Source organism: Trichechus manatus, unplaced genomic scaffold (assembly GCF_000243295.1).
Source record: "Trichechus manatus latirostris isolate Lorelei unplaced genomic scaffold, TriManLat1.0 scaffold00110, whole genome shotgun sequence".
NCBI classification, from domain to species: Eukaryota; Metazoa; Chordata; class Mammalia; order Sirenia; family Trichechidae; genus Trichechus; species Trichechus manatus.
In genome coordinates this window covers 1,626,505-1,651,662 of record NW_004444046.1, presented here as the reverse complement: position 1 = coordinate 1,651,662, position 25,158 = coordinate 1,626,505, and the positions used below count along the sequence as shown (strand labels likewise).

General features: G+C 37.1%; 1 protein-coding gene across 1 annotated transcript in view; it reads left to right on the top strand.

Moving 5' to 3' along the window:
* WDR49 (WD repeat domain 49) overlaps positions 1-25,158 on the top strand; it is a 194,173-nt gene that overhangs the window by 119,375 nt on the left and 49,640 nt on the right. Inside the window, exons 8-14 of the mRNA XM_023737952.1 lie at positions 1,884-1,999; positions 10,062-10,192; positions 12,663-12,761; positions 14,457-14,621; positions 16,762-16,949; positions 17,929-18,126; positions 24,740-24,921. Of these exons, the coding sequence (XP_023593720.1) occupies positions 1,884-1,999; positions 10,062-10,192; positions 12,663-12,761; positions 14,457-14,621; positions 16,762-16,949; positions 17,929-18,126; positions 24,740-24,921 (1,079 nt within the window). The remainder of the gene's footprint in view (positions 1-1,883; positions 2,000-10,061; positions 10,193-12,662; positions 12,762-14,456; positions 14,622-16,761; positions 16,950-17,928; positions 18,127-24,739; positions 24,922-25,158) is intronic.

Here is a 25,158-nt window from a genome sequence, read left to right as displayed (position 1 = left end):
AGAGTGGATTAGCATGCTTCTCTTTACTCTTATCTCAGAAAATAACTGATGCCAGGGTAAGGCATAACCTGTAGCTGCTTGTTAAATGGTCCCAGCTAATGGAATTGCTGGGATCTGTGAACGGTCAGATTATCTGTGGGTATTATTTTAGGCAGACTTCGTAGAGCCAGGTATAAAAGAAAACAAAGTGATATAGGTGAAGAATGTGCGTGCTCCTTGATGTCTCAGCTTGAGGCCTGGCTTCTTAAAGTTAATGTGAAGTTAGTAGCATAATCACTGCTTTTGAAGGTGCATTTGTCTTTATCACAACAGCACAAGATTCTGAAATCTGCACCCTCTGCTCAGGACACATAAATCAAGGTTGAGCTGCTCTGGCCATATTCTATCAAGAAGCAAGAATGAATGATATTTTCCAATCTCATTTACAATTTAAAATCCAAAATCAGTACTTAAGTAATCAAATGCTTAAAGTTATTGCCCTATTTATCATGGTTTTGAAGGGTCTGTTTTTAAATTAATAGTTTTGAATAATTAATATATGTATACAATGCAAATTTTGAAAGATAAAATAGTAATAACAGTCAAAAAAGTCTCTCCCACCCCCTTCCTGGCTCCTTCCTAGAGCATACGACTGTTACTGGTTTCCTGTGCATCATTTTAGAGATGTCTTTGAAAATCATTGGTTTCTCAAAGGCACCTGTTCTGAATTTTGCATCTTTTTTTTTTGTCTTGGATTTTTCTGTCTTGGACTTTGAGTCGTATCAGTGCATATAATAATAATATTAATCACAGCAACAAGAATAATAATGCTAACTAACTTTTATTGCATGCTTACTATGTGCCACGCACTGTTCTAAGCACTTTACACACACACAAACGCACACATCTATAAAGCTGGTATTATTATTATCCCAAAGAAGTCAAGCAACTTGCTCAAGTTTCCATCGCTGCTTGAGTTTTGACAGACTCTAGAAACCTGGAGATGACTCATTCTTCTTGATGGCTGCATTATATTCTACTTTATAGATATTCCATAATGTTGCTCAGTTCCTTCTTAATGACCATTTACGTTGATTCAGATCTTTAGCTTTTATAAACAATGCTGCAAGAATATCCTTGAATAAATGTCATGTCACATGTATGAGTGTATCTGTGGGATGATTTTCTAGAAGTTAAATTTTTGAGTCAAAGTGCCTATGCATTTTTAATTTGGTAGATAGTGCTAACTTGCCTTCCATGCATGATGCTCCGACAACGTTTAGTTTAATAAGATTTAGTTTTTAGTGTTAGTGATCTAATGGTGTCTGTCTCTCAAAGTAGACCCATCAGACTTAAGGAATCATCCCACTGCCTGAGAAGGTTAACTAGGTCCGGCGCCCACAATCAACAGGAGGTTTTGCAGGGAGAAGATAGGAAACCTAGTACATGATGACTATGCTTAAGGCCCTGTGTTAAATGCTTAATGCTCCAATCATCCCTGAGAAGTTAGATTCCTGTGTCACAAATAAGGAACTGTAAATGCACGGAGATTAAGTAAATAATGTAGTGCCACACAATGAGAAAAAGAATTAAGATTTCAACAGATTCCAAAATGTTGTTTTTTTCGTGATTTTATATTGCCTCAGCCTTTAGAAACATGTACTTTTTTATAGCCTTCGAATCAACTATTATTTTAAATGACTGATAGACTTCCAAGCACAGTAACAAATATAATGATTAAATATAAATGGTAAGAGGATTTTCTTTAATCATTACATATCTTAAATGAATCAACCTTGGTCCAGACTGTAAACACAAAGGTTTAAAATAATCCTGTTACATAGTATTGTTTTACTCATTGAATATTCTATCCCAAAGGCAACTTTAATTTTTTTTTCTTAAAGATATGGGACTTCAATGGATATTGTCACCACACACTAAATGTTGGGCAAGATGGAGTTGTGGATATTTCACAGATCCTGGTTCTTAAGAAGACTATACTGGTTACTGGCTGGGAAAGGTATGTTATGCTTCACACAAAACCGTAGGAAGTTAAAAGATTTTTTTTTTTTTTAAATTTGAATCAAAATCTAAAAGAAAAAGAAAATAGAAATAAATCTTGACTGATTCTGAGTTATTAATTTGCTGGTGACCTAAGAGAGTGAAACTTTAGTTGAAATTGACTGAATGCTAAGTGAATAAAATATTATAAGATCACATTGTTTAAGGGGTTTTGAGAAATATTATAGGGCTTTCTCTTGGGTTTGGGAATTTGTCTTTTTCTTTAACCACTCCATATAGAGATGTAATACCACTTCCTGAATATTACCTCCAAAAGTGTCCCAACTTTTATAGTCAATAAACTCTTAATGTGCCCATTACATTCCTCCAGCTGTAAGGCAAACTCATTCCTTCTTCTTTTGTTACTTATTTTAAATTGCAGCACAAGAGGGAAATAGCCCACTGACTTCTGTGTTAGTGTCTCTTTCATAACAGTGCAGAAAAGGGCCTTTCATGGCCTACTTACTGCTCTCAAGGAGTTAATCTTTCATTTCATTAAGAGGAAAATTACTTTGTTTTCCTTTTTTCCTGAAAGAACCAAGGGATCATAAACAGGGCCTTTTCTATGGCATTGTAGAAGCACTTGAAAAAGTGTGGTATGTTTTGAAAACATATTGTCTATAAATTGAACAGTTCACAAAATATATTTCTAACAAGCAATTTGCCTGACATTATTCACTATCAAATTATGAGCTTACTGGTTGGAAGCTGGAATTAAATCCGATTTTGTATCTAGAAAACTAGCAGTATACTTGGGAGTTTTTTATCAATCACAGAAAAGACTGCTTCTAACGCTTTTCTCAAATGTGTATATATAAGCTAACAAACATAGTACCACATGCAGCTGAGTTTTCAGGGATAGTTTGACTAAAAGGAAAGAAAGTACAGTCCAAATTCTTCTACCTGATCATAAGAACTAATTCTATCATCTTTGCCTTTGAAAGACAAGGCTTCTTCACAACCCTGGGGGCAATCATGATCCATTAGCAACTCAGAACCACTCCAACAGTCTATGGCCTAATGAGCTCTATAATTTGGCTGTGACAACAAATAAGTTTAATTTTCCAATATCATAGCAGGGTAGATTTGTAGTATCCACCTGATCCAATTTAAATTTTGAACGTAACAGAGAAGAATTTTAAAAATTACTCAGTGTAACTCAAAAGTTGGTGACACCATTTTCTTAATTAGATTTTAGATAAAATTTAGTTTAAATATACTTTAGAAATTAGTATAAAATATATGCTTTTTTGATTGTTTAAAGAGGAAATTTAAAAGATTAGATGTTACAGTCATCTCAAAATGTTTTAAAGGAGCATCTGATTTTCTGTGTCAGTGGGTGGTTACTTTCTATAAATCTTGAGGAGGAAGTTTTGGAAAGACTGGAATGAGAGTAGGAAAAGTTATCACTCCTTACATCCTCTCCCATCTTTTCCATCTTCCACCTGTTTGTCAGGACTTGGATCCCTTAGCTGGAATTAAAGTTTGAATTAATACATCCTCAGATATATTAGTTTACTTTTATATTGGCAGATTTAAAAATTATATTTCCTAAGTCAGAGTCTTTATGTTAGGGTAAGTTTTTCAGGGTCTAAGACAGAGTTCCTTTTACCAAGAGACATTTAATAAAAGGGCATCAGGGTTATAGTTGGGGAAGAAAGGACCCATTAAGCCAACTCCTTAATAGTTTAATGATTAGGGAAGAAATAGCTGGAAGAGTGAAAGTCAGTTTATCAATCTTTCTTTAAAACCCAGAGGGAGGCTTTGTTCAGTTTCTATCTACATGAAGAGATTGGTTTGATAATTTTATGCAGGCTGGAACAGAATTTACATATGCTAAATGAAGTACTAAATCTACCATCTTATTTTTTTTTTTTATTAGAAAGTTCTGGGGTTTAGAGTGATGTGTAGCATTAGATACTTTACATACACTATCTAATTTAATCCTTACCTTCATCTTGGAGGGTAAGTAATATATTACAGATACCTCAAATATCTATTTTCAGCTCTTATCTTTCTTCAAAGCTTACTTATCTATTTGCTTGCTAGACCTGTCTGACTGAAATTCCAAATTTAGTATGTTTTAAACAGAATTCATTATCTACTCCCGTCTCACAAACCTGCTTCTTCTCTTAGATTCAGAGCCTGAGTTAATGGACAGGAACTCAGACATCCACCTCGGCTCTCCCTTCTCATTCATTTTCAAAACCAAATAGTCACTAAGTCTTATCTATTTTATTTCCTAAATATTTCTAACCCTGTTCCCACTGCACCTACAACTGCATTATTCAGAGCATCATTTCTACCTGGATGAATGTCACAGCCTCCTAACTTGTCCTTTCTTCTAGTAGTGCCCACTCCTCACCCCTTACGTAGATTCTGCACACTTTAGCTACAATGATTTTCTTCTACAATGCATATTTCTTTATGTCACTTCTTTGCTTAAAACTTTTCAAGAGTATTTTCAAAATAAATCTAGATTCCCCTGACCTGGGCCTATTCTTTATTTTCATTTCACTCACTCTTGTGTAGAATTCTAAACTCGGTCAACAGCAACCTGCTCACAGACTGTTCCCATATAAGCCATACCGTTTCACACACTCATGCCTTACCCATGTCTCCTTGCCTAGAAATCCCTCTCTACACTTATTTTTCATCTGGCTGTCATTTATTCCTATTTCAAGACTCATTCACATATCACTTCCACCAGGATGTTGCCTTTAACTCCCAGGATGGAAATTCCACACCACCCCCCTGCCCTTTTTGTCTTTGTACTAACATCCTTTGCTCAGCAGTACACACACACACACACACACACACACACACACACACACACACGATGCTTATCAGATACTCAGTGATATTTGTTGAATGGCTTAATTAATGTTTGTTGAATATAGACAGGGAAACTGAGCATTAGAGAGATTAATTACCCAGGGTCACACTCCTAGTAACAGGCCAGCAGAGTAGATGTTCAAATCTATTCTGTCTTCACAATAAACCATAAAGCTAAGAATATCAACCCTATTTTACAAGGGAGGAAACTGTGGATTGGAGAAGTTGGGTAGCCTGGTCAAGGTTTCCAAGCGAGTAGGCTGTGAGTTAGGATTCTACGCAAACGTCCATGCTCTTCCCACCACCCTTAGGGTGACTGGTTACAAATGGAGTTATTAAATCATGGGAGGGCAACCATATTTTTTAAACAAACAATTTAATTGAGTGAGTTGGTTTTTTCCATCAAAATGAATGTATCAGTTTTACGCATATGAGGAAACATACAATAAAAAGAAATTATCAACTTAATAAAGCCTCAGTATTAGCTTTCCATTATTTTCCCCATTTCCTTCCCACAAATATCTCTAAACTGCAACTAGATGGAGAGCTCTCAATTAAGAACTAGGGTAGACTGAATGTGAATGGTCATGATCTTGCTCTACAGGCATCACATTCAACTGGGGAGGTCAAAATGGAAAATCCAGGAAATGGTGAATGCCGTTGTAAAATGGTCCTAAGTAAGACCTGAATAAGGGAGCCTGTGTTGGCTATTTAAGGTTAGGGTCATTTCATATTTAGAGAATATTTCTATCAGAAAAAGAGAAGCTCAAAATTAAGAACTGTTAATTGCCAATGAGTCAATTTCAACTCATGGTGACCCCATGTGTGTAGAGTAGAACTGCTCCATAAGTTTTTCAAGGCTTTGACCTTCTGGAAGCAGATTGCTAGGCCTGTCTTCCGAGGCACCTCTAGGTAGGTTCAAACTGCCAGCCTTTCTGCCAGTTTAGTGTTTAACCAAGCAACCCTGATAGTGCAGTGTTTAAGCACTCGGTTGCCAACCAAAAGGTCACCAGTTCGAACCCACCAGCCATTCTACAGGAGAAAGATGTAGCAGTCTGCTTCTGTAAAGATCTGCAGCCTTGGAAATTTTATGGGGCAGTTCTACTCTGCCCTATAGGGTCTCTATGAGTTGGTATTGATTCGATGGCAATAGGTTGGGTTGGTTGTTAGTACTTATCCATTTGTGCCATCCAGAGACTCCTATGAATTGACATAGTGTCTATTAAGAAAATATCTGGTTCAATGAGCTAACACAAATAGATATTTTTCCATTAAAAGTTAAGGCAAATGTTCGGCCATGTTTACACTGGTAAAATCAAGTGTATAGTTGATCAATTTATCTTTGCATTTGCTCAAAGTAGGCATGCCATATGTATGTATGTTGTTGTTATGTGTTGACAATTCTATTCTGACTCACAACGACCCCATGTGACAGAGTAGAACTGCTACATAAGTTTTCCTAGGCTGTAATCTTTATGGAAGCAGATCACCAGGTCTTTCTCCAGAGGAGCGGCTGGTGGGTTCAAACTGCCAACCTTTTAGTTAGCAGCCAAGTGCTTAACCACTGCACCACTAGGGCTCCTTAAATAGTTGCCGGTATAATTGATTTTTAAAAGTATTCTTTAAGTGAAATGAGATTAGGGATTTGAAGTTCCTCAGGAATATAACATCCATTACAAGATATTAAATTGTCAGTAATTGATTTACTAAGGGAATTTAATCCTAGATAACTCGGTTGGTTTCTATTATTAGGATAAGAATTGGAATGGAAATTTCCAAAGTTGTGACTTACTCTAGAGCAACCATGTTGGAGATCAAGTCGGTGCAGGTATGAAACTCACAAATAATCCTCACAACTAATTTTGTGATAGTTTCATCGTCCAAAAATTGACTCCTCAAATTTTAGGAAAAAGAATAAAAATAAACTGATTATATCTAACTCTTTCCCTGCCCTTAGGATACCTCTTTTAAGCCTAAAACACAACGAATCAGGCAAGAATGGGTATTGACATGTGTTGTTTGGACTAACAACACGTGAGCAACTAATCCCCAAGAGAGAAAATAGTTGATTTTATTCTCTCCGTGATAATTTCTACATGATGAACTTTGGTCAAAAAGTTATCTTCTTAGCTCATTCATCGTAGAAGAGAGGCTCTCCCCTCCCCCAAGCTTTATACGTAAATTAGTCTTATTCTCACATCATCTAAATTCTGAATTAGAGATGTGAGCATCTTCCCAAGATCACACAATGCCTCGATAGCAGTACTTTCAGGATTGCAAATGTGAGATGTGGAGTAGAAAAATGATTTAATAAACTCATTCAAGGGCTTGGGTTGGAAAAGAAAGTGTACTTCTGAAGCTTAGTCTCTGAATACCTTCTAGCATCACAGAATAGCTCCTGCAAGCAAGTCATTTATTTGAAATCCTATATTTTATCTTTAAAATTCAGATGATTTTTCATTCCATTGCATTAGTTCATCTTTGCTTATTTTAATATAAAATATTTTCCTCCAAACTCTTTGAGTAAAATTAACGCTTAGGATGGTACACCATATTTACCCTGTGGCTTTAAGTACTCCAAGTCAAATATTTAGTTGGGTGTGCATATCTTGTATTGAAAATCAAGGGCGGGAGAATAATGAGAAATAATTTTTAAAAAGTAGATATACTATTCAATCTTGAAAAACAGTCCCAAACATTTGAATTTTGTCATGTAGGAAATGGAAAAGTAGTAAATGCTCTTTTAATAGGGCATTGTCCTTATCTTTGATCATGCTGTTTCCTCTGTCTAGAGAGTGCCCTTCTCTTCTGAATCTTACCCATCCTTTATGGTACAGTTCAAATATTTCCACTTCCACTCAGCCTTATGTGATTTCTACACCTGGACTTGTCTAGCAATTGATTAGTACTTCTTTGGTACTTACTACTATTTACCTTGTATTTTAATCATTTCATGTCCATGTCTCTATCCCCTGCAGCACTAGGAACAGAACTTCTACATAGAAAACAAGATGCTTATAGAATGAATGCGTGGTCAGAGCCACAGAATGGAATGACTGATCTAGTGTAGAAAGAAGGATGTTCAAGAAGAAGGTAGACTGGAGGCAATGAAATTGGTTAGGAGGATGTTACCTTTGTTCAACCATGAGGTAGTGTCTTAGTTATCTAGTGCTGCTATAACAGAAATACCACAAGTGGATGGCTTTAACAAACAGAAATTTATTCTCTCACAGTTTAGGAGGCTAGAAGTCTGAATTCAGGGCGCCAGCTGTAGGGGAAGGCTTTCTTTGTCTGCTGTCTCTGAGGGAAATTCCTTGTGTGCTTTCCACATCTGTGGGCTCGGCATCCCTTGAAATCTCCATGTGTCTTAGCATCAATCTTCCTCTGGGTCTAGGTTCTCAGTGCAGGGAACCCAGGTCCAAAAGATGCGCGCTGCTCCTGGATCTTCTTTCTTGGTGGTACTGAGGTCCCCTTCACTCCGCTCACTTCTCTCTCCATTTATCTCTTGTAAGATAAAAGGTGATGCAGGCCACACCCCAGGGAAACTCCCCTTATATCAGGGCTGTGACCTAAACCTCATTAACATGACCTACTCCGGCCTCATTAACACAACGGACACCTCACTCCCAAATGGGACAATAATCATAGATATAGAGGCTGGGATTTACAACACATCACAAAATGGAGGATAACCACGCAATACTTGGAATCATGGCTTAGCCAAGCTGAAACATATTTTGAGGGGACACAATTCAATCCATGACAGGTAGTAACCACTGAATAAGAAGCTTGTGCTAGCTGTTTAAAATATGGGAGCAGTGAATGTACAACACATTGCAGAGGAGGGGACACATAAAACAACTGGGAGGCTAGAACACTGATCTATTAACGAAATTATGGGATTCAGGATGAAGGTCTGGTATGGAGGCAAGATGGCAAATTTGTATTTTTCACATGTTAAGATCTGTTGCTGATAGAAGCATTATGTGGAACTGTCAACTAGCAAGTGAAATTATACAACACTGGAAAAGGCTGTGGATGAAGATAAATTTTGAGCCATTTGAGTGGAAGTGAGATTGGACTTCATGGCCACATATGGGATCTCTGAGAGAACTAGTTGAGTAGAAAGAGAGAAGTGGAGGAGTAACAATAGGAAATGTCCATGTTTCAAAGAGTGAGAGAAAGATGGAGCAGGGAGGATAGAGAATAGGGAATGGGAGATCAGGGAGGCAGGAAGAGAACCAGGACATCCTGGAAACAGAAAAAGTGTTTCAAGAAGGAGGAAAGACCTAGTCCCCTCAGAGTCTGAGGAGAAGTAACAGTGGTAGACACCTTCGGAGGGGTGAGGATAGAAGCAAAATTGCAGAGAGTGAAGAGAGAATGAGGATGAAGTTACCAAACTCGTGGTTATATACTGCTCTTTTGAGATTTGTGTAGCTGTAGAAGGAGCGAGAGACTCAGCATAGGCTGGTAACCAGAGCTCAAATCATCATGAGAACAAGGTGGTATTGATGCCCCCAGGCATTTCATTCTCTTTCCATTCTGTCTTGTCACCAAATTGACCATCACTTCCCCAAGATACTGACCTTTTAAAAATTATTCTTTCTGTTCAAAACATATCTGTCCTATATCCCATTCCTTTGGAGCATCATGTTTCAAGTGTGTTCCAACAAATGGTAGATCTGCAAGATGCTGTCTAAGAAAGAACGCTGTGGTCAAGAAAGACTGGGAAATGCTACAGGGAACATTATATGTTAAATATCCTAAGAAGTTCTGATGAAAAGAAACCTTATTAACTTTGTTTAAGGTATCAAACATTATTTGTTCATAGAAATGCCTATTTTAAAATCATAAAACTCTTAGTGGTTCCATGATACCCATCTAGGGAAACTGTGCTTTAGAGTCTTTGTAATAGATAACTAATCCTATAAATTAATATATGTTTGGTGTTAATGGTTTTGAAAGGGTGATTAACCTTCTGATGTTAGTATTCATAATTTACCAGAGAATTCAATGAGATAATGCAAAAGAAATTCAGTGTGGGAATATCAGTTATTATGGGTGACAGGTAGGGATACAATTTTGGTCTTTCAGACCTTTCAAATCACACCACCCAAGTGGATGATGGCTACTCAATATCTGTATCACTTTTGGAACAATAGCTAAGTCCTATATCTTTTTATTAGGACTATTACTGTGTTTCGACCCCAGAACTTCAATCAATTTTTCATCCAGCCTGAAGAATGGAAAGGAGGAGTACAGCACCGTGATGACATCCTATGTGTTGCATTTTTACCTCCACAAACTCTGGCTACAGGTCAATTGAACATTTGCTTGATAATCAGTGCTGAAAGTTGGGACTCACTCAAAAACAAACAAACAAGCAAACTAACAAAAAGCCTTTTGTCAACTGCAAAATGAATAGGTTCTTGAAGAAACAGGTCTTGCACTTAGAGCGACTCTTGGTCCTTATTTCTATGGGGATGCATTAGTGGTTATGACCATCAGCTTAGGAGCCTGGCTATCTGGCTTCAGAGCCTGGTTCCACCACTTGCCACTGCATGATATTGAGCAAGTTATTTCAGCTCTAAATCAGCTAATTATGATATATCTATACCTTGGTTTATAGTGAAGCTACATAAAATCTTCATAGTGCTTGGCATGCAGTAAGGTCATCAGTAAATATTAGCTTTTATTTTTATTGTCCTTTTTTCCAGAGGCAGCATTAGGACTGTGGCACTCAAGCTGTTTTGTAATGGGAACATATTAACCCTTTGGCATAGTTTAGCCTAAGTTATGTTGGTTAGTAAGGAGTCTTGGTGGCTCAGTGGTTAAGTGTTTGGCTCTTAACCAAAAGGTCGGTGGTTTGAACTCACCAGCCGCTTGCAGGACAAAGATGTGGCAGTCTGCTTCCGTAAGATTTACAACCTTTGAAACCTTATGGAGCAGTTCTACTCTGGCCTATAGGTCAGAATTGACTCAACCGCGATGGGTTTGGTTTTGGTTTGGTTTAACGTTCGTTAAAGACTTGACTTACAAAATGTCTATAAATGCAAGCTCTTAAACGGGTCTACAGACTTGCTTTGATGTGACATAGTAAAGAGAATAAGAAAACATTGTATCATTTCCAGTCAAATAAGGGGATTTATTACAAAGACAGGTTACACCATGAAAGTATCAAATCCATGTTCTGATGGCCTAATTTTTTTTTATAGAACCAAAAATGGCATCAATTAAGAGTAATGAAAACTTATAGGAAAAGAGCCAGGATATCTATGAACTATGAATTGATACAATATGAGGTTTACCGATCTATCTACATTTAAAATCCCACTGTTTTTAGGACTTACTTGATTACCTTCTGATAGGGCCACTCTGCAGCTGAGTTTGCTTTTATATCTATATAGGTACTGGAAGTCCACCCTTGCAAAGAGTATCACATAATGAAAAGTGATGGAAACAGTGAAGTATAAGGCTGCATGTTGTTATTGTGAAAGTGTCATAAAATACTATTACAGTATTGTGGTTGTAGAATTTACTGCATCTTACCCATCCTTCCAGTTGGATGATGAGTCAGTACTGGTGAATAGAATATCTCTTCATTCATTCTCATCCCATCAGTCGTATGTGAAAATGTTTGGTCAGGCACCTTGCAAGTAAACCATTTGAAAATTCTAGGAGAAGATGGATACCTCCTTGGACAGATGAAATCCATCCGTTCGGCCAATCTGTGAGTTACATAGGTTGATCTTTCCAGGACAATCCACAGAGCTATAGAGCTTAGGATGTATTTCTCTCTCCTCTCACCAAATTCCAAGGAAGACACTATATCTCTTCTCTTCTGCTCTTCAGTTGATATGGACTCTCTGCTCAGTAGGGAGCTGTCTCACCGAGCTGCGAAGAGGAACAGTCTGGACATTCATTGCTCCTCTCCAGGACAGGCTTGGCCAGACTTAGCTTCAGTCCTTGGACTTTTCTCTGTGTCTCTGTGGGGAGCAGTAGAGAAGGACTTCCTGTAGGGAAAATTTTAGGATTGGAGAAAGCAATATTCAATAAAAAATACAGGAGGGAGGTAATGAAGAGAACACATGCACAAACATATCCACTCTCACTCTCTCTCTCTCTCTCTCTCTCTCTCACACACACACACACACACACACACACACACACACACACACACACACAGAGATGTGGGGAACAGAAACCTTTGGTTTGACCTAGGAGGACTTGAATTGCTTGTCCTCGCTCAATAATAACAAGTAATGATAATAACACTATTAACACTTTTTCAGTACTTACAATATACTATATATATATATATATATATATATATATATACAATATACTATTCTAAGTACTTTGCAATCCTCGCAGCAAATCTTTGAGATAAATACAATTATCAACTCAGTTTTATAGATGAGGAAATTGAGGCATCAAGAAGACTTAAATAACTTGCCCAAGGTGACACAGCTTGTAGATGGCATAACCAGGACTCAAATTGCAGGTGTTTAACTCCAAAGCCATTACTCTGAATGCCTTACTATGATAAAATAAAATGATATAACAGATGTTTCTTCCACACCAACTACACAGGTATGTTGTGAGGATCAGATGAGATACTGTACGTGAAAGTCATTTTAAGCTGTGAAGTTTAATAAAAATATTAACTATCATTATTTATTCCTGTCTCCAAAAACATATTGAGATACCAGCTTCTTCTAACGCTGTTGTTCATATTTTCTTTCTAATTTTCTGACAATTTATCTTCTCCATGCTGGTTTATGTAGGAAGTTATGATGGAGAAATTGTTCTGTGGAACAACAGCACGGAAAATGCTCATCATGCCCTTCACCCTGATTACCAGAGGCTGCTAAAATCCAAATTGGGTGAGTGCAAGTCTGAAATGAAAATAATGGGGCTGAGTCAAGACACAGTAGGTCTTGTTGTTTATGCATGTATCTGATGAAGCTTGCCTTTAAATTATAGATGATTGGCTGTAAGCACAAGGGATTAGTGATATCGTTGTCTTGTCAAAGTGACTAAAAAGAACCTTGAGATTTTCTTGGCTTAGCAAATTCTCCAAGGTGTGCTGTTTTTTCTTTTTATGTCACATCAGCATTTCTGAATTACTGACAGCAGAGAGCAGGCCTTTCATTTTTATCCAGTTTAGTTTTTGCAAATAAACCTTGCCAAATTGCCTTTGACTGAACCTCGGGTACCCCTTGGTAGGAAAACACGAACACATACTCACTTAATAGGCTGCTCAGGCTCAATCTAGAGCTTGTATTAAATATTATGCCACCTGGAAATCTTAAATTATTCCTTGCTTTAGAAACCTGTGAGGAGCATTAGATGGAAGTATACTGTATTTTATGGGAGTTTAGCAGAGCACATGAATATTTTATACTTAAGCAAAATGTCTTGACAATTGCCTTTCACATTTTGTTTTAGCTTCAGGTAGGTTTTTCCTTAGACTAATTTATTTGGGTAATGAATATATCATTTCTCATGGCCCAGTGAAATTCTGTTGTCTCAATTGTATAAACTCACAGAGGCTGGACTGGACCTTAGGAAAGGACTGATCCTCAGATACAGTTTTTCCTGGACAGCTGAGGAAGTAATATGTAAAGAGTAAGAAAACCAACTTAAGAGATTTAGGGATTACCTGGCTGCAGACACAAAGCTCTGACCTGCTTTGTGAACAAAGAGCCACCCATTAGCGTTCAGCTAAACCTTCCATAGCATGGAGTCACGTGGGATCATCAACTATCTTGACAGCAACTTACAACAATCAAAAATCTTCAGTAGAGAGGGTGGAATTCTGTGTCTTCCTTTACATTGGCCTCCAGGAGAGCGCCATCTCGCTCTTAAACAAACCTAATTGTGGCTACCATTAAATACACAGAAAAATAGATTAGAGGGAAAGGTAGATAATATTAAATTTCTAAAACAAGCAAGAAGACATTCTATAGATTTCTTGCTTTCAAATTTTAAAAATATCTCTATAGATTTTTTACATAACTATGTAAGTGCATTCATGGACTCTGAGAAGGCTCTCCCCATTGTTCATTAGTGTGACCTGGAGATGATATCATGAGATAATTTGATGTCCTCTCCAGGGTAACTCACTAACAAATAGTATTGCTAAAAAATGATCATTTTAATATATTTAAATAGTTATTATGTCTCATGTTCATTAAAATATTTGTAGGATTAATATTAATGATGAATAAGCTGAAAATGCCATGATATTAGAATTGCATTTGTCTTGAGCACATCAGGATTTCTAAGATGTTAGCAGTGACTACAAAATGAAGTTCCTATTAATTCATATCAAGGGAAATCATGTGAATGGAATATGCAAAATGAAAATGAAATCAAATGATCCTTCAGGATGGGGTTGAGGAAATGAACAGAATACTACAGAGGCTTGATGGATATTGTTGATTGGAAATCTATTATGAAACTTGATGGAGTCATCCAAGAAAGTGATGGAGGCAGACTTGCTGTTTTTAATAGGCAATAGCTTGAAAAGCAGATGTTTCTCATCATTAAGACACTTGGCTTTGTCTCCCGCACAGATGCAGAGCCTCATAAGCTTCTCAGTGCTGACAGGAACAGCTCCCCCACCCCCACTGCAGACCAGGCCACCCTCAGAGCCTACCCATCTGAGGTTGACACTGAGGGCAATAATGCTGTTACGAGGCTTTGCTTGCTTGAAGCAAGAAAAAACATTGCAGTGACAGGTAAAATATATATTTATATTTTGATTGTAGACTGCTTTGATATAGTGTAAAATATTGGAAAAGGGAGCAATAAAGAAAGTTCAATATACTTCTCTCTAGGTCTTGTAGAGTTTGACATAACTTCTACTTAATAGTTAGTACTGGGTCATGGGAGGCCAAGGCCAGAGGCTGGGGATGAAAAGGTGGGGCAGGATAGGAGTCAGACTAAATTTTACTACCGGTTTGTACAGTGCTGCATATGTGAAAATTAAACTAAAAATAAACCAACCCCTTGCCATCTAGTTGATTCTGAGCATACAGGACAGAGTAGAACTGCCCCATAGGGTTTCCAAGGCTATCATCTTTATGGAAGCAGATTGCCACATCTTTCTTCCGCAGAGTGGCTTGTGGGTTTGAATTGCCCACGTTTTGGTTAGAAGCTGAGTGCTTAACCACTGTGCCACAAATCTGGCAAACTATTGACATGGGCAGCAATTGGAGTTGGTGTCCCAGCCATGGCATGAAGAGGTTTCAGTAGGGCAGAGGGCATAGAGAGAAATGGACTCCTGATATACAAGGCAGAAGAGTAGAGTCTGAGATTGATGGTACAGGCACCTGGTGTCAAATGAGCTAAGAGAAAATGGTGAGGAGCTTAGGGATGGAGCAATAGCATACTTTGAGATAACTGCTGATCCCAGGACAAGAGTTGCCTGCTCTCTGTCTTGGTACTTTGTATGTGTGTGCGTGTGTGTGTGTGTACTTTCCAGAAAAAGTCAGGGTCCTGGTTAGATCTTCTGCTGATGCATGTGTTGACATTGGTGCTGCTGTATGCTTTACTGTAGTTACCTAATATTATATAGATAAAATAAGCAATTTCTTTATTTCCCCTTTGTTCTCATTACCTGTCTTAGCATTATGTTGATTCAGTCTACATCTTCGCAAAATAAAAAAACTCTTTTGAGAATAATGCATATTTTTTTAGCTTTCATCTAAAATAATTGTATTTGAGAGTCTTTTTAAAAAAAATGTAGAATCTAGTCATGTATATGTGTTATATGCTTGAAACAAGAAATAAACATATCTGAACTGTGTTTTCTATAGTCGTTCTCCCAAAGCTGTTTTTCAGATGGAAACCGCATTATTTTCACATAAAAATTTTAAGCATTAAGAACCAGTAAATGTATATACCATCATAGAGTTTTAGAAACATTGTGGGATATTTAGATAGACTTTAAAATGGTTAGATTTTAAAACTTTCTATATTCTAGAACTCACTTATTCTCATAATATGAACTATTATCCTGAAATTGCTCTATTTTTCTCAATACTAATTCTTAATGTTATCAGTATTCCAAAATTGTTTCCACTGAAGTGGCTATACGCCATTATTTCTACCTTAAATAGATATGATTGTTAATCAGCAGTACATTTGTGAAGCAAATTGAAAGTCATCTACAGATTTATCAAATAATAATAAGAACTTTGCCACAGGATAATCATTTAGGTAAAATGCTCTACAAAGCATATAGAAATTGAGAATGAAAAGGTTAGTTCTAGACCTATGAACAACAAAAAAAGGGGGGGTTCTATAGGGCTTACAATGAATTCTTGATAAAAAAAATTTTAAAGACAAGCTCTAAGCATGCTGAACTCTAAGCATGCTGCTATATAGAGAAATAAAAATCAATAGCCAGGCTGCTATAACTATATCTATCCAAATCTATGCAAGAGATGTTTCACTTCCTTGGTGTATATGTCCAACGGATTATTAAAGGAGATGAGTTTTATGTAACTAGAATATTATCAGAATGTTGAAATTAATGTTTAATAAGTTTATTTGAAGAAACAAATGAATTCTATCTAACTTTATAAAGCCAAATAGCATCTGAATAATGAATGAAGGAAAGGGAATGAATCTAAATTCAATAGAACATTTTACATTTCCTATGCCATTTAATACACACCACAACCCAGTGATGTTATCAGAGGGTTATCTCCATTCTATATTTCAGAGAATTGAAGTGACTGACTGACTTGAGAATCGATTGTGGATATGCCCAACTCTTCAATGCCTATACACTTTCCTTAGGGCAAGATACTGAAGATGTTGTTTCTGGTATTTGTTACAGTTGTCTAATGAGATTTTTTATTTACATGTTAGAAGGAGCTAACCTTGTATCATGTGGAGGATCTGGTTATGTCAGATTCTGGGATACATTTAAGAAGCAACTTCTGGCTGAATTTTTGGCTCATAGTGGAGCTGGATCCATTATTATGTCTATTGATAAATTGAATCAATACCTTGTCACAGGAGATCTTGATGGATGGGTCAAAGTCTGGAATATAGAGGTAAATATAAATTTTCTCACATAATCTTTATTACTTTTGATTGCCTTTGTTGCAGATAACTATGAGTTAGGAAGGTCATGTCTGTTTCTTGAATAAAGGAAGAAATGTTCAGTTTGAATATTTTAAAGAAAGCATTCACATGTAATGACCAGAGACATAAATAATTTATGGGGAAAAACAGATTTTTTTTTCTCAATATTGAAAACCTTCTGTTAATATATAACCAAGCCAATCACTTAAATTAGGAATGTAGTATCATCAGTAAGGTACTACAGCATTGTTTGAACATAAATTAATAAGATATATCTTATCTGAAATAAGACCATAAACATAATTTTAATGAGTACTGGCTTTCATCTGACATTATTTTATCCTGAGTTCGAGACTTTTGTGTCACGGATTATCAGCTCAATTTTCTAATAATATAAAACTGTATAATATATGACTGACTATATATGGTTATAGGAGCCCTGGTGGCACAGTGGTTTAGCACTCAGCTGCCAACCAAAAGGTCAACGGTTGGAACCCACCAGCTGCTCTGCAGGAGAAAGATGTGGCAGTCTGCTTCTGTAAAGATGACAGCCTTGGAAACGCTATGGAGCAGTTCTGTTCTCTCCTACAGGGTCTCTATGAGTTGAAATCGACTCAAAGGAAATGAGTTCTTTTTAATACATGGTTAAGTTCATCTCAATTAAATAATTGACTTCAGTGTACATTTTTTTTCATTCTCCCTCTCCCTTTTCTTTCCACACTTATGTCAGTGGAATTGGTTAGAAACTTTTTTTTTCTAACTCTTGTTACCATTTTTACCTTTGTTGTCATGAACTTTTCTTTTGCATTTGGATCAGAGGATACTGTTCCCAAGTGTACCTTTTTCTCATTTCCTTATCAGACTCTAAAAAAAAAAACAAGTGCTATGCCACAGTAACTATTTAATATTTGGATTTCTTTTACAATTCTGGTATTTGTTTTCATTCAGGACTACTGCCTTAATTCCAGTGAGAACAAAGTCACACAGCCCCCTCCTCTGATCAGATCTTTTCAACCTCATGAAGACCGGATAAGTTGCTTAGAGATGTGTGAGCTGTGGGGCCGATCACTGATCATTTCCTCCTCAGCAGATTGCAGCATTTCTGTGACTGATGTTTGCTCTTCTCCTATTTGGAGCTTTGGTCAGGTAGAAATATTGCTTCTTTATTATTCCAGTATTTACTTGATATGGAGTACGAACTTGGGTTTATTTCCATGTGAATCTTGTCGGCTGTTAAATGCTCATTAGTCATCAACTGAACATTTCTGAACAGGTTCCATTTCTGAATCTGTAGCTCCAGGCATCTCTTGTCCTTTGTACCATTAGCCATGCAGTTCCATCAAGCAGAAGACACCAGAGACATGGAAAGACGGTGGCTCTGTGCAGCTCAAAATATTCCGAGACTTCTGAGAAAAAGATATTAATTCTCGCAGTTACAAAATTTAGTAAAATTACAATGTGGATAAAATTACCGTGTTATTATTAAACAAATATATGACTATGAATGTCAAATAATAATCGAGCTAATAAACAAATATAGAAAATTTTATAAAGACCAAACCTTCCTACTTATCAGGTCTACCTTGCCAAAATAATAATACCTAACATTTGCTGAGTTTTTCCTGTGTGCCTGGAACCCTGTTCTAAGGTCTTTACATGGATTATTTATCACAATTGCCCCATGAGTGAGGAACTCTTATTATTCTCATTTTACAGATGAGAAAACAGAAGCAGAGAGAGTTTGGGTAAATTGTCTGAGCTCGCAGAAGCTGGTAAATGGTAGAGTTTAGTTTTTAACTCAGGCTAGCTCACTTCAAAACTTGTGCTTTTAACTCCCTTCTCTCATAAAGCTTAGCTCTGATTTACAGCTGCCTATGAAATAAAATAGAAGTGGGGGGCATTGAAGAAAAGAAGTGTTCATTGTCTCACATTTCTATTCTTTTTTCCTTTTGTTTTCATGGGAACATTAACCTTGCTACCTTTGTGCTTTTGGAGACAAAATGTGTCTGATCAGTTTCAGCAAGTGCTATTCCAGATGTGGCAGTATGAAGTTAAGGCTAAAGCCACAATTTCTGTCTGGGCAGCTGGCTTGGTTCTATTCGCTAGGCTCAGGTGCCGTTCATCCTGTGATAACACACCTCTTCTCTTAGTGTTGGGAGACAAGGTCTGTTGTTGCTCTATATGTGAAGTCACTCTGATGATGTCTACTTTTGTTGAAAGAATTCTATACATCCCTTTAGAATGTATAGAATGTATAGAGGAGGATGGAAAACAGATGAAACATCAGGGGGCGGGAACCCATGTTTGGCCGGGCAACACATGTATCTTGATATAACACTCAAAATCTTCATCAGTTACTTGTACTATATAAATAAGCCAAGTGCTAGACTTTGTCAGGAAAAACAGCAGCTCAGTGGGATATCAAATGGTGTGTGGGTATATGTTGGTGGGTGAGGCAGGGTGAGACATGGCTGGCATTCTGATAAAAAAAAGCTAGAAGGCTCCTTCTGGTAGTTGAAGAAGCTGATGCAATGCTGACATTGCTCCAATGCAACAAGAACTCTGGTGAGATGAAGTCGAGATTTGAATGACAAGTAAAGAAACAAAGTGTCATCAAGTAGGTGGTATCTGGAGTATAAAAATTCCCTGACATGTTGTTGAAGTAAGAAATAAGACCACTTTATGTGCCGGTGTCATATAAACTATGCCCATCAGACACAACGTGAGGCTAAATTTTAATTATAAATATGTTTTGGCAAAATTGTTCATTTTTATGCTTTTGATGAGCCTAGGAAAATTGAAAGTTGTTAAAAATGAAGTGGAATATGTAGAGATCAATATCCTAGACATTAGTGAGCTGAAATGGACTAGTATTGGCCATTTTGAATTGGACAATCATATGGTCTACTATGCCAGAAATGACAAATGGAAGAGGAATGTCGTCTCATTTATTATTAAAAAGAACTTTGCAAGATCTGTCCTGAATTACAGCACTGTCAGTGATAGGATAATATCCATACACCCACAAGGAAGAACAGTTAATATGACTGTTCTTCAAATTTACGCACCACCCACTAAGGCCAAAGATGAAGAAACTGAAGATTTTTACCAACTTCTGAAGTCAAATTGATCAAACATGCAATCAAGATGCATTGATAATTACTAGTGATTGGAATGTGAAAGCTGGATACAAAGAAGAAGGACCAGTAGTTGGAAAATATGGCCTTGGTGATAGAAACAATGCCAGAGATCACATGACAGAAATTTACAAGACCAAGGACTTTTTCATTACAAATACCTTTTTTCAACAACATAAATGGCAACTGGATCTCATCCTATGGAATACACAGAAATCAAATTAACTACATCTGTGGATAGAGCTGATGGAGAAGCTCAATATCATCAGTCAGAACAAGGCCAGGGGCCAGGTGCAGAACAGACCAGCAATTGCTCTTATGCAAGTTCAAGTTGAAGCTGAAGAAAATTAAAACAAGTCCATGAGAGCCAAAGTACAACCTTGAGTATACCCCACATGAATTTAGAGATCATCTCAGAAATAGATTTGACGCAGACGCTAATGACTGAAGACCAGATGAGTTGTGGAATGACGTCAAAGACATCATACATGAAGAACGCAAAAGTCCTTTAAAAGACAAGAAAGAAAGAGAAGACTAAAATGGATGTCAGAAGAGACTTTGAAACTTGCCCTTGAATGTAGAGTAGCTAAAGGGAACAGGAGAAACGATGAAGTAAAAGAACTGAACAGAAGATTTCAAAGGGCAGCTTGAGAAGACAAAGTAAAGTATTATAATTAAACGTGCAAAGACCTGCAGTTATTAAACCAAAAGGGAAGAATATTCTCAACATTTCTCAGGCTGAAAGAACTGAAGAGAAAATTCAAGCCTGTAGGTGCAATATTGAAGGATTCTATGGGCAAAATATTGAAGGACACAGGAAGCATCAAAAGAAGATGAAAGGAATACATAGAGTCACTGTACCAAAAATAATTGGTCAATGCTCAGCCATTTCAGGAGATAACATATTATCAAGAATCAAAGGTATTGAAGGAAGAAATCCAAGTAGCAGGCATTGGTGAAAAACAAGGCTCCAGGAATTGATGGAATACCAATTGGTATGTTTCAACAAACGATGCAATGCTGGAAGCGCTCACTCGTCTATGACAAGAAATTTAGGAGAGAGCTACCTGGCCAACTGACTAGAATAGATCCATATTTGTGCCCATTCGAAAGAAAGGTGATCCAACAGAACGCAGAAATTATTGAACATTATCATTAACATCACACAGAAGTAAAATTTTACTAAAAATAGTTAAAAAATGGTAGCAGCAGTATGTCAAAAGGGAACTGCCAGAAATTCAAGCTGGATCCAGAAAAGGACGTGGAATGAAGCATATTGTTACTGATATCAGATAGATCTTGGCTGAAAGCAGAGAATACCAGAAAGATGTTTACCTGAGTTTTATTGACTGTGCAAAGGCATTGAACTGTATGGATCATAACAAATTATGGATATGATTTCAAAGAATGGGAATTCCAGAACACTTAATTGTGCTCATGAGGAACCTGAGCACAGTTTCATTTGAGGCAGTCGTTCAAACAGAACAAGGGGGTACTTTATGGTTTAAAATCAGGAAAGGTGTGCATCAGGGTTGTATTCTTTCACCATACTTATTAAATATGTATGCTGAGCAGATAATTTGAGAAGCTGAACTATATGAAGAAGAACATGACATCGGGATTGGAAGAAGAGTCATTAACAACCTCCGACATGCAGATGACATAACCTGCTTGCTGAAAGCAAAGAGGCCTGGTGAGATCAGACCACAGCCTTCAGTATGGATTACACCTCAACATAAGAAGACAAAGCTCCTCACAACTGGACCAATGAGCAACATCACGATAAACAGAGAAAAGATTGAAGTTGTTGAGGATTTCATTTTACTTGGATCCACAATGAATGCTTATGGAAGCAGTCAAGAAATCAAATGACATATTACATTGGACAAATTTGCTGCAAAAGACCTCTTTAAAGTATTAAAAAGCAAAGATGTCACCTTGAGGACTAAGGGGTTCCTGAACCAATCCGTGATATTTTCAATTTCCTCATATGCATGTGAAAGCTGGACAATGAATAAGGAAGACTGAAGAAAAATTGATGCCTTTAAATTATTGTGTTGGTGAAGAATATTGAATATACCATGGGCTGCCAGATGAATGAACATCAAATCTGTCTTGGAAGAAGTACAGCCAGAATGCTCCTTAGAAGCTTGAATGGCAAGATTTCATCTCACATACTTTGGACATGTTATTAGGAGGGACCAGTCCTTGGAGAAGGACATCATGCTCATAAAGTAAAGGGTCAGCAAAAAAGAGGAAAACCCTCAAGGAAATGGACTGACACAGTGACCATAGCAATGGGCTCAAACACAGCAATGATTGTGAGGATGGCACAGGACTGAGCAGTGTTTCATTCTGTTGTACATAGGGTCACTATGAGTCGAACCAACTCAACAGTGCCTAGCCACAGCCTGCTTTTGATATTTTTCATTAGTTGTTTTTGTAAAGTCTCTCTCTCTTTCTTTGAAGGACTTCAACCCCAAAAAGTTGGCATGAAAATAGTTTTTTTTCCCTTCCTTTTAAAGACAGGAAAAGATCCACCAGATTTGGGCAGTTTTAAAAACTAAAGGCTGGGCAAAGCTGGGGACAGCTGGGTTTTCTAGTCCCTTCTGCTTGAACCTTTTTTTAAAGCATTCACTTTTACCAAGCTGCCTTCAATATGGGTGTGAGACAGAGGGAAAGAGAGCAGGAAGGAGGGAAAGTTATAGGAGAGAAGAGAAGAGAATAAATTATCAGATAGCTGAAAGCAGCAGTGAATGTCCTTCTCATGGTGTGTATGAAGTGACACCCTTTCACAGAAAGACTGGCAAGTTCCAGGAAACAGAAATATGTAAATAGGACAGGGAAGGTGTCCAATTAGTAAATATAACTAGAATCAGAATGAGTTTTATTGAACAACTTTGATTTGTACCTTAGTACAAATTTGTATCTTTGTACTCCTGCCCTGTATTTGAATGATTCGACTTTTAGTCTAGCAGTTATAAAAAACAGGGAAAAGAGAAAAATCAGGATAAAAAGCAGTAACGTATTTTAATTTTCTAAGTTAATTTAATTTTCCAATTGCATGAAGTCTGTTTAAAGTATTTAAAATTTAATCTAATGTGATTCCATTATTTTATGAAAGAAGTTTTATTTTCAAAAGAACTGTGAAGCACTTTTATAACATAGCTATTGATCTTAGGCTGGGTTCCAGTTAGATTTTTAAAATTAAGTGCTGTAGTGTGTCTATTTCTAGAGTTAGAGAAATAGGGCTGGGATTGAGTTATCCATAGACACACATTTATCCCAGAAAACTGTCAGATGTTTGTGGGATAAAAAGAAATTAGATGAAACCTGCACTATCTGGCCCCTATTAAAGCACTAACCACTTTTGTGTTGAGTAGAGCTTGAGTCCTGGCAGCTCCACTCATCCTCGTCTGATTGGTATGATGGCCAGTGCCTTTGTGCCTATTTACCCAGTTTTTAAAATTTGATTTAGTTGACCACATTTAAACATCAAGAGATTTTACAAAAAGATCCATATTTCTGACTTCTCTTGAAAAAGAACATACGCCATTCCCATATAGTAACTATGGCCCCCTTTACATTAAATAGGTTCTCTCTAGTTCACTGCAGTTCCCCCTTTTGCCTTTTGCCTGTCAACTCTGATGCTGAATTTCATTTGCTATATATCATCTTATATGAAGCCCAATTCACTCATCTACACTATCTGGCCCTGTAGGCATTTTACTTTGCAAACTCTGATGGAAAGGCTGATCAGTTTGTAGGCCAGTTAAATATCCCTGGGACATCCAATGTTCATATCACACAGGCTATGTTCTTGGGCCCCGATGGCTCAGTGGTTAAGCGCCCAGCTGCTAACTGAAAAGTCACTGGTCCAAACCCACCAGCCACTCCATGGGGGAAAAGACCTGGTGATCTATTCCTGTAAAGATTTCAGCCTACAAAACCCTGTGGAGAAGTTCTACTCTGTGCTATAGTGTCACAATGAGTCAGAACTGACTGCACAGCACACAACAACAACAAAATGTTCTCAGGTGCATTCCTGTGTGACCAATGTGAATTGATACAACACAAGGAAATGGGTTCTCTATTTAAAACATAAAATAGATTATCAATGGTGAGCTTTTGTTAGATGGATGCATATTAAGAATTGTAGCCAAGATACATGAAAGTGATCATATAACATATATTTTCTGGAAAAGATGCTAAATGTTTGGACTGGCTTTTGAAGATGAATGTTTCTTTTTGATTTTAGGAGGTGAGATGCAAAGAAAATAGTTGTAGGAAAAATTCACTCTGCCAATTTTTCGATATGTTTCTTTTTCTTTTCAGTAAACATACATCTTGCCATTCAGGATTTTAAAGTGAAGTGGTAAATTTTTTTTGCAGTACGTTATTACCTCTTCAGAGAATTTTTCAGTCTTTTATGTCTCTTATCACCTTCTACATTTACTAAAGTTAAATGTATAGGTCCCTGAAAGGCGGAAGGTCTTTGAGACCAGGAATTATATCTTATTCATTTTTTGTGTCCTCAGGATTTCAATTAGTAGACTACACAAAGTAGACACTTAATGAGTATTTGATGAAAAGTAAAACAGATCTCTTTGTTTCTTTTTCAGGCAAAGCACTGGCAAATTGAAAATTGTATTTCCCTTCCAAAAAGAGATACTACCTTAATGGAAAGTGAAATTCAGGAGAAAAGCATAAGGACAATTCCTTTACTTTCTAAGGAAGAATTATGTTTAGACCCAATAGAACATTCTCTACTCGATAAGAAAAACAAAGAAGACTCAACAGACAAGTAAGTACTTTTAAATTTTACTCAGATGACAACTGAAGTCTTCCTAGTCTATAAGATTGAGGTAAGATTGACTCAAACTCCCAACTATGCTCTGTGGAATGTACAGACTGGTCATTTAAGAATGCTTGAACTAGGAGTTCCAGCAAGATGGCGCTCTAGGCAGAAGCACCATGCCGTCCCTCCACAGCAAAGATCCGAAAAACTAAGCCAAACAGAGAATGCAACAATCCTGAAACC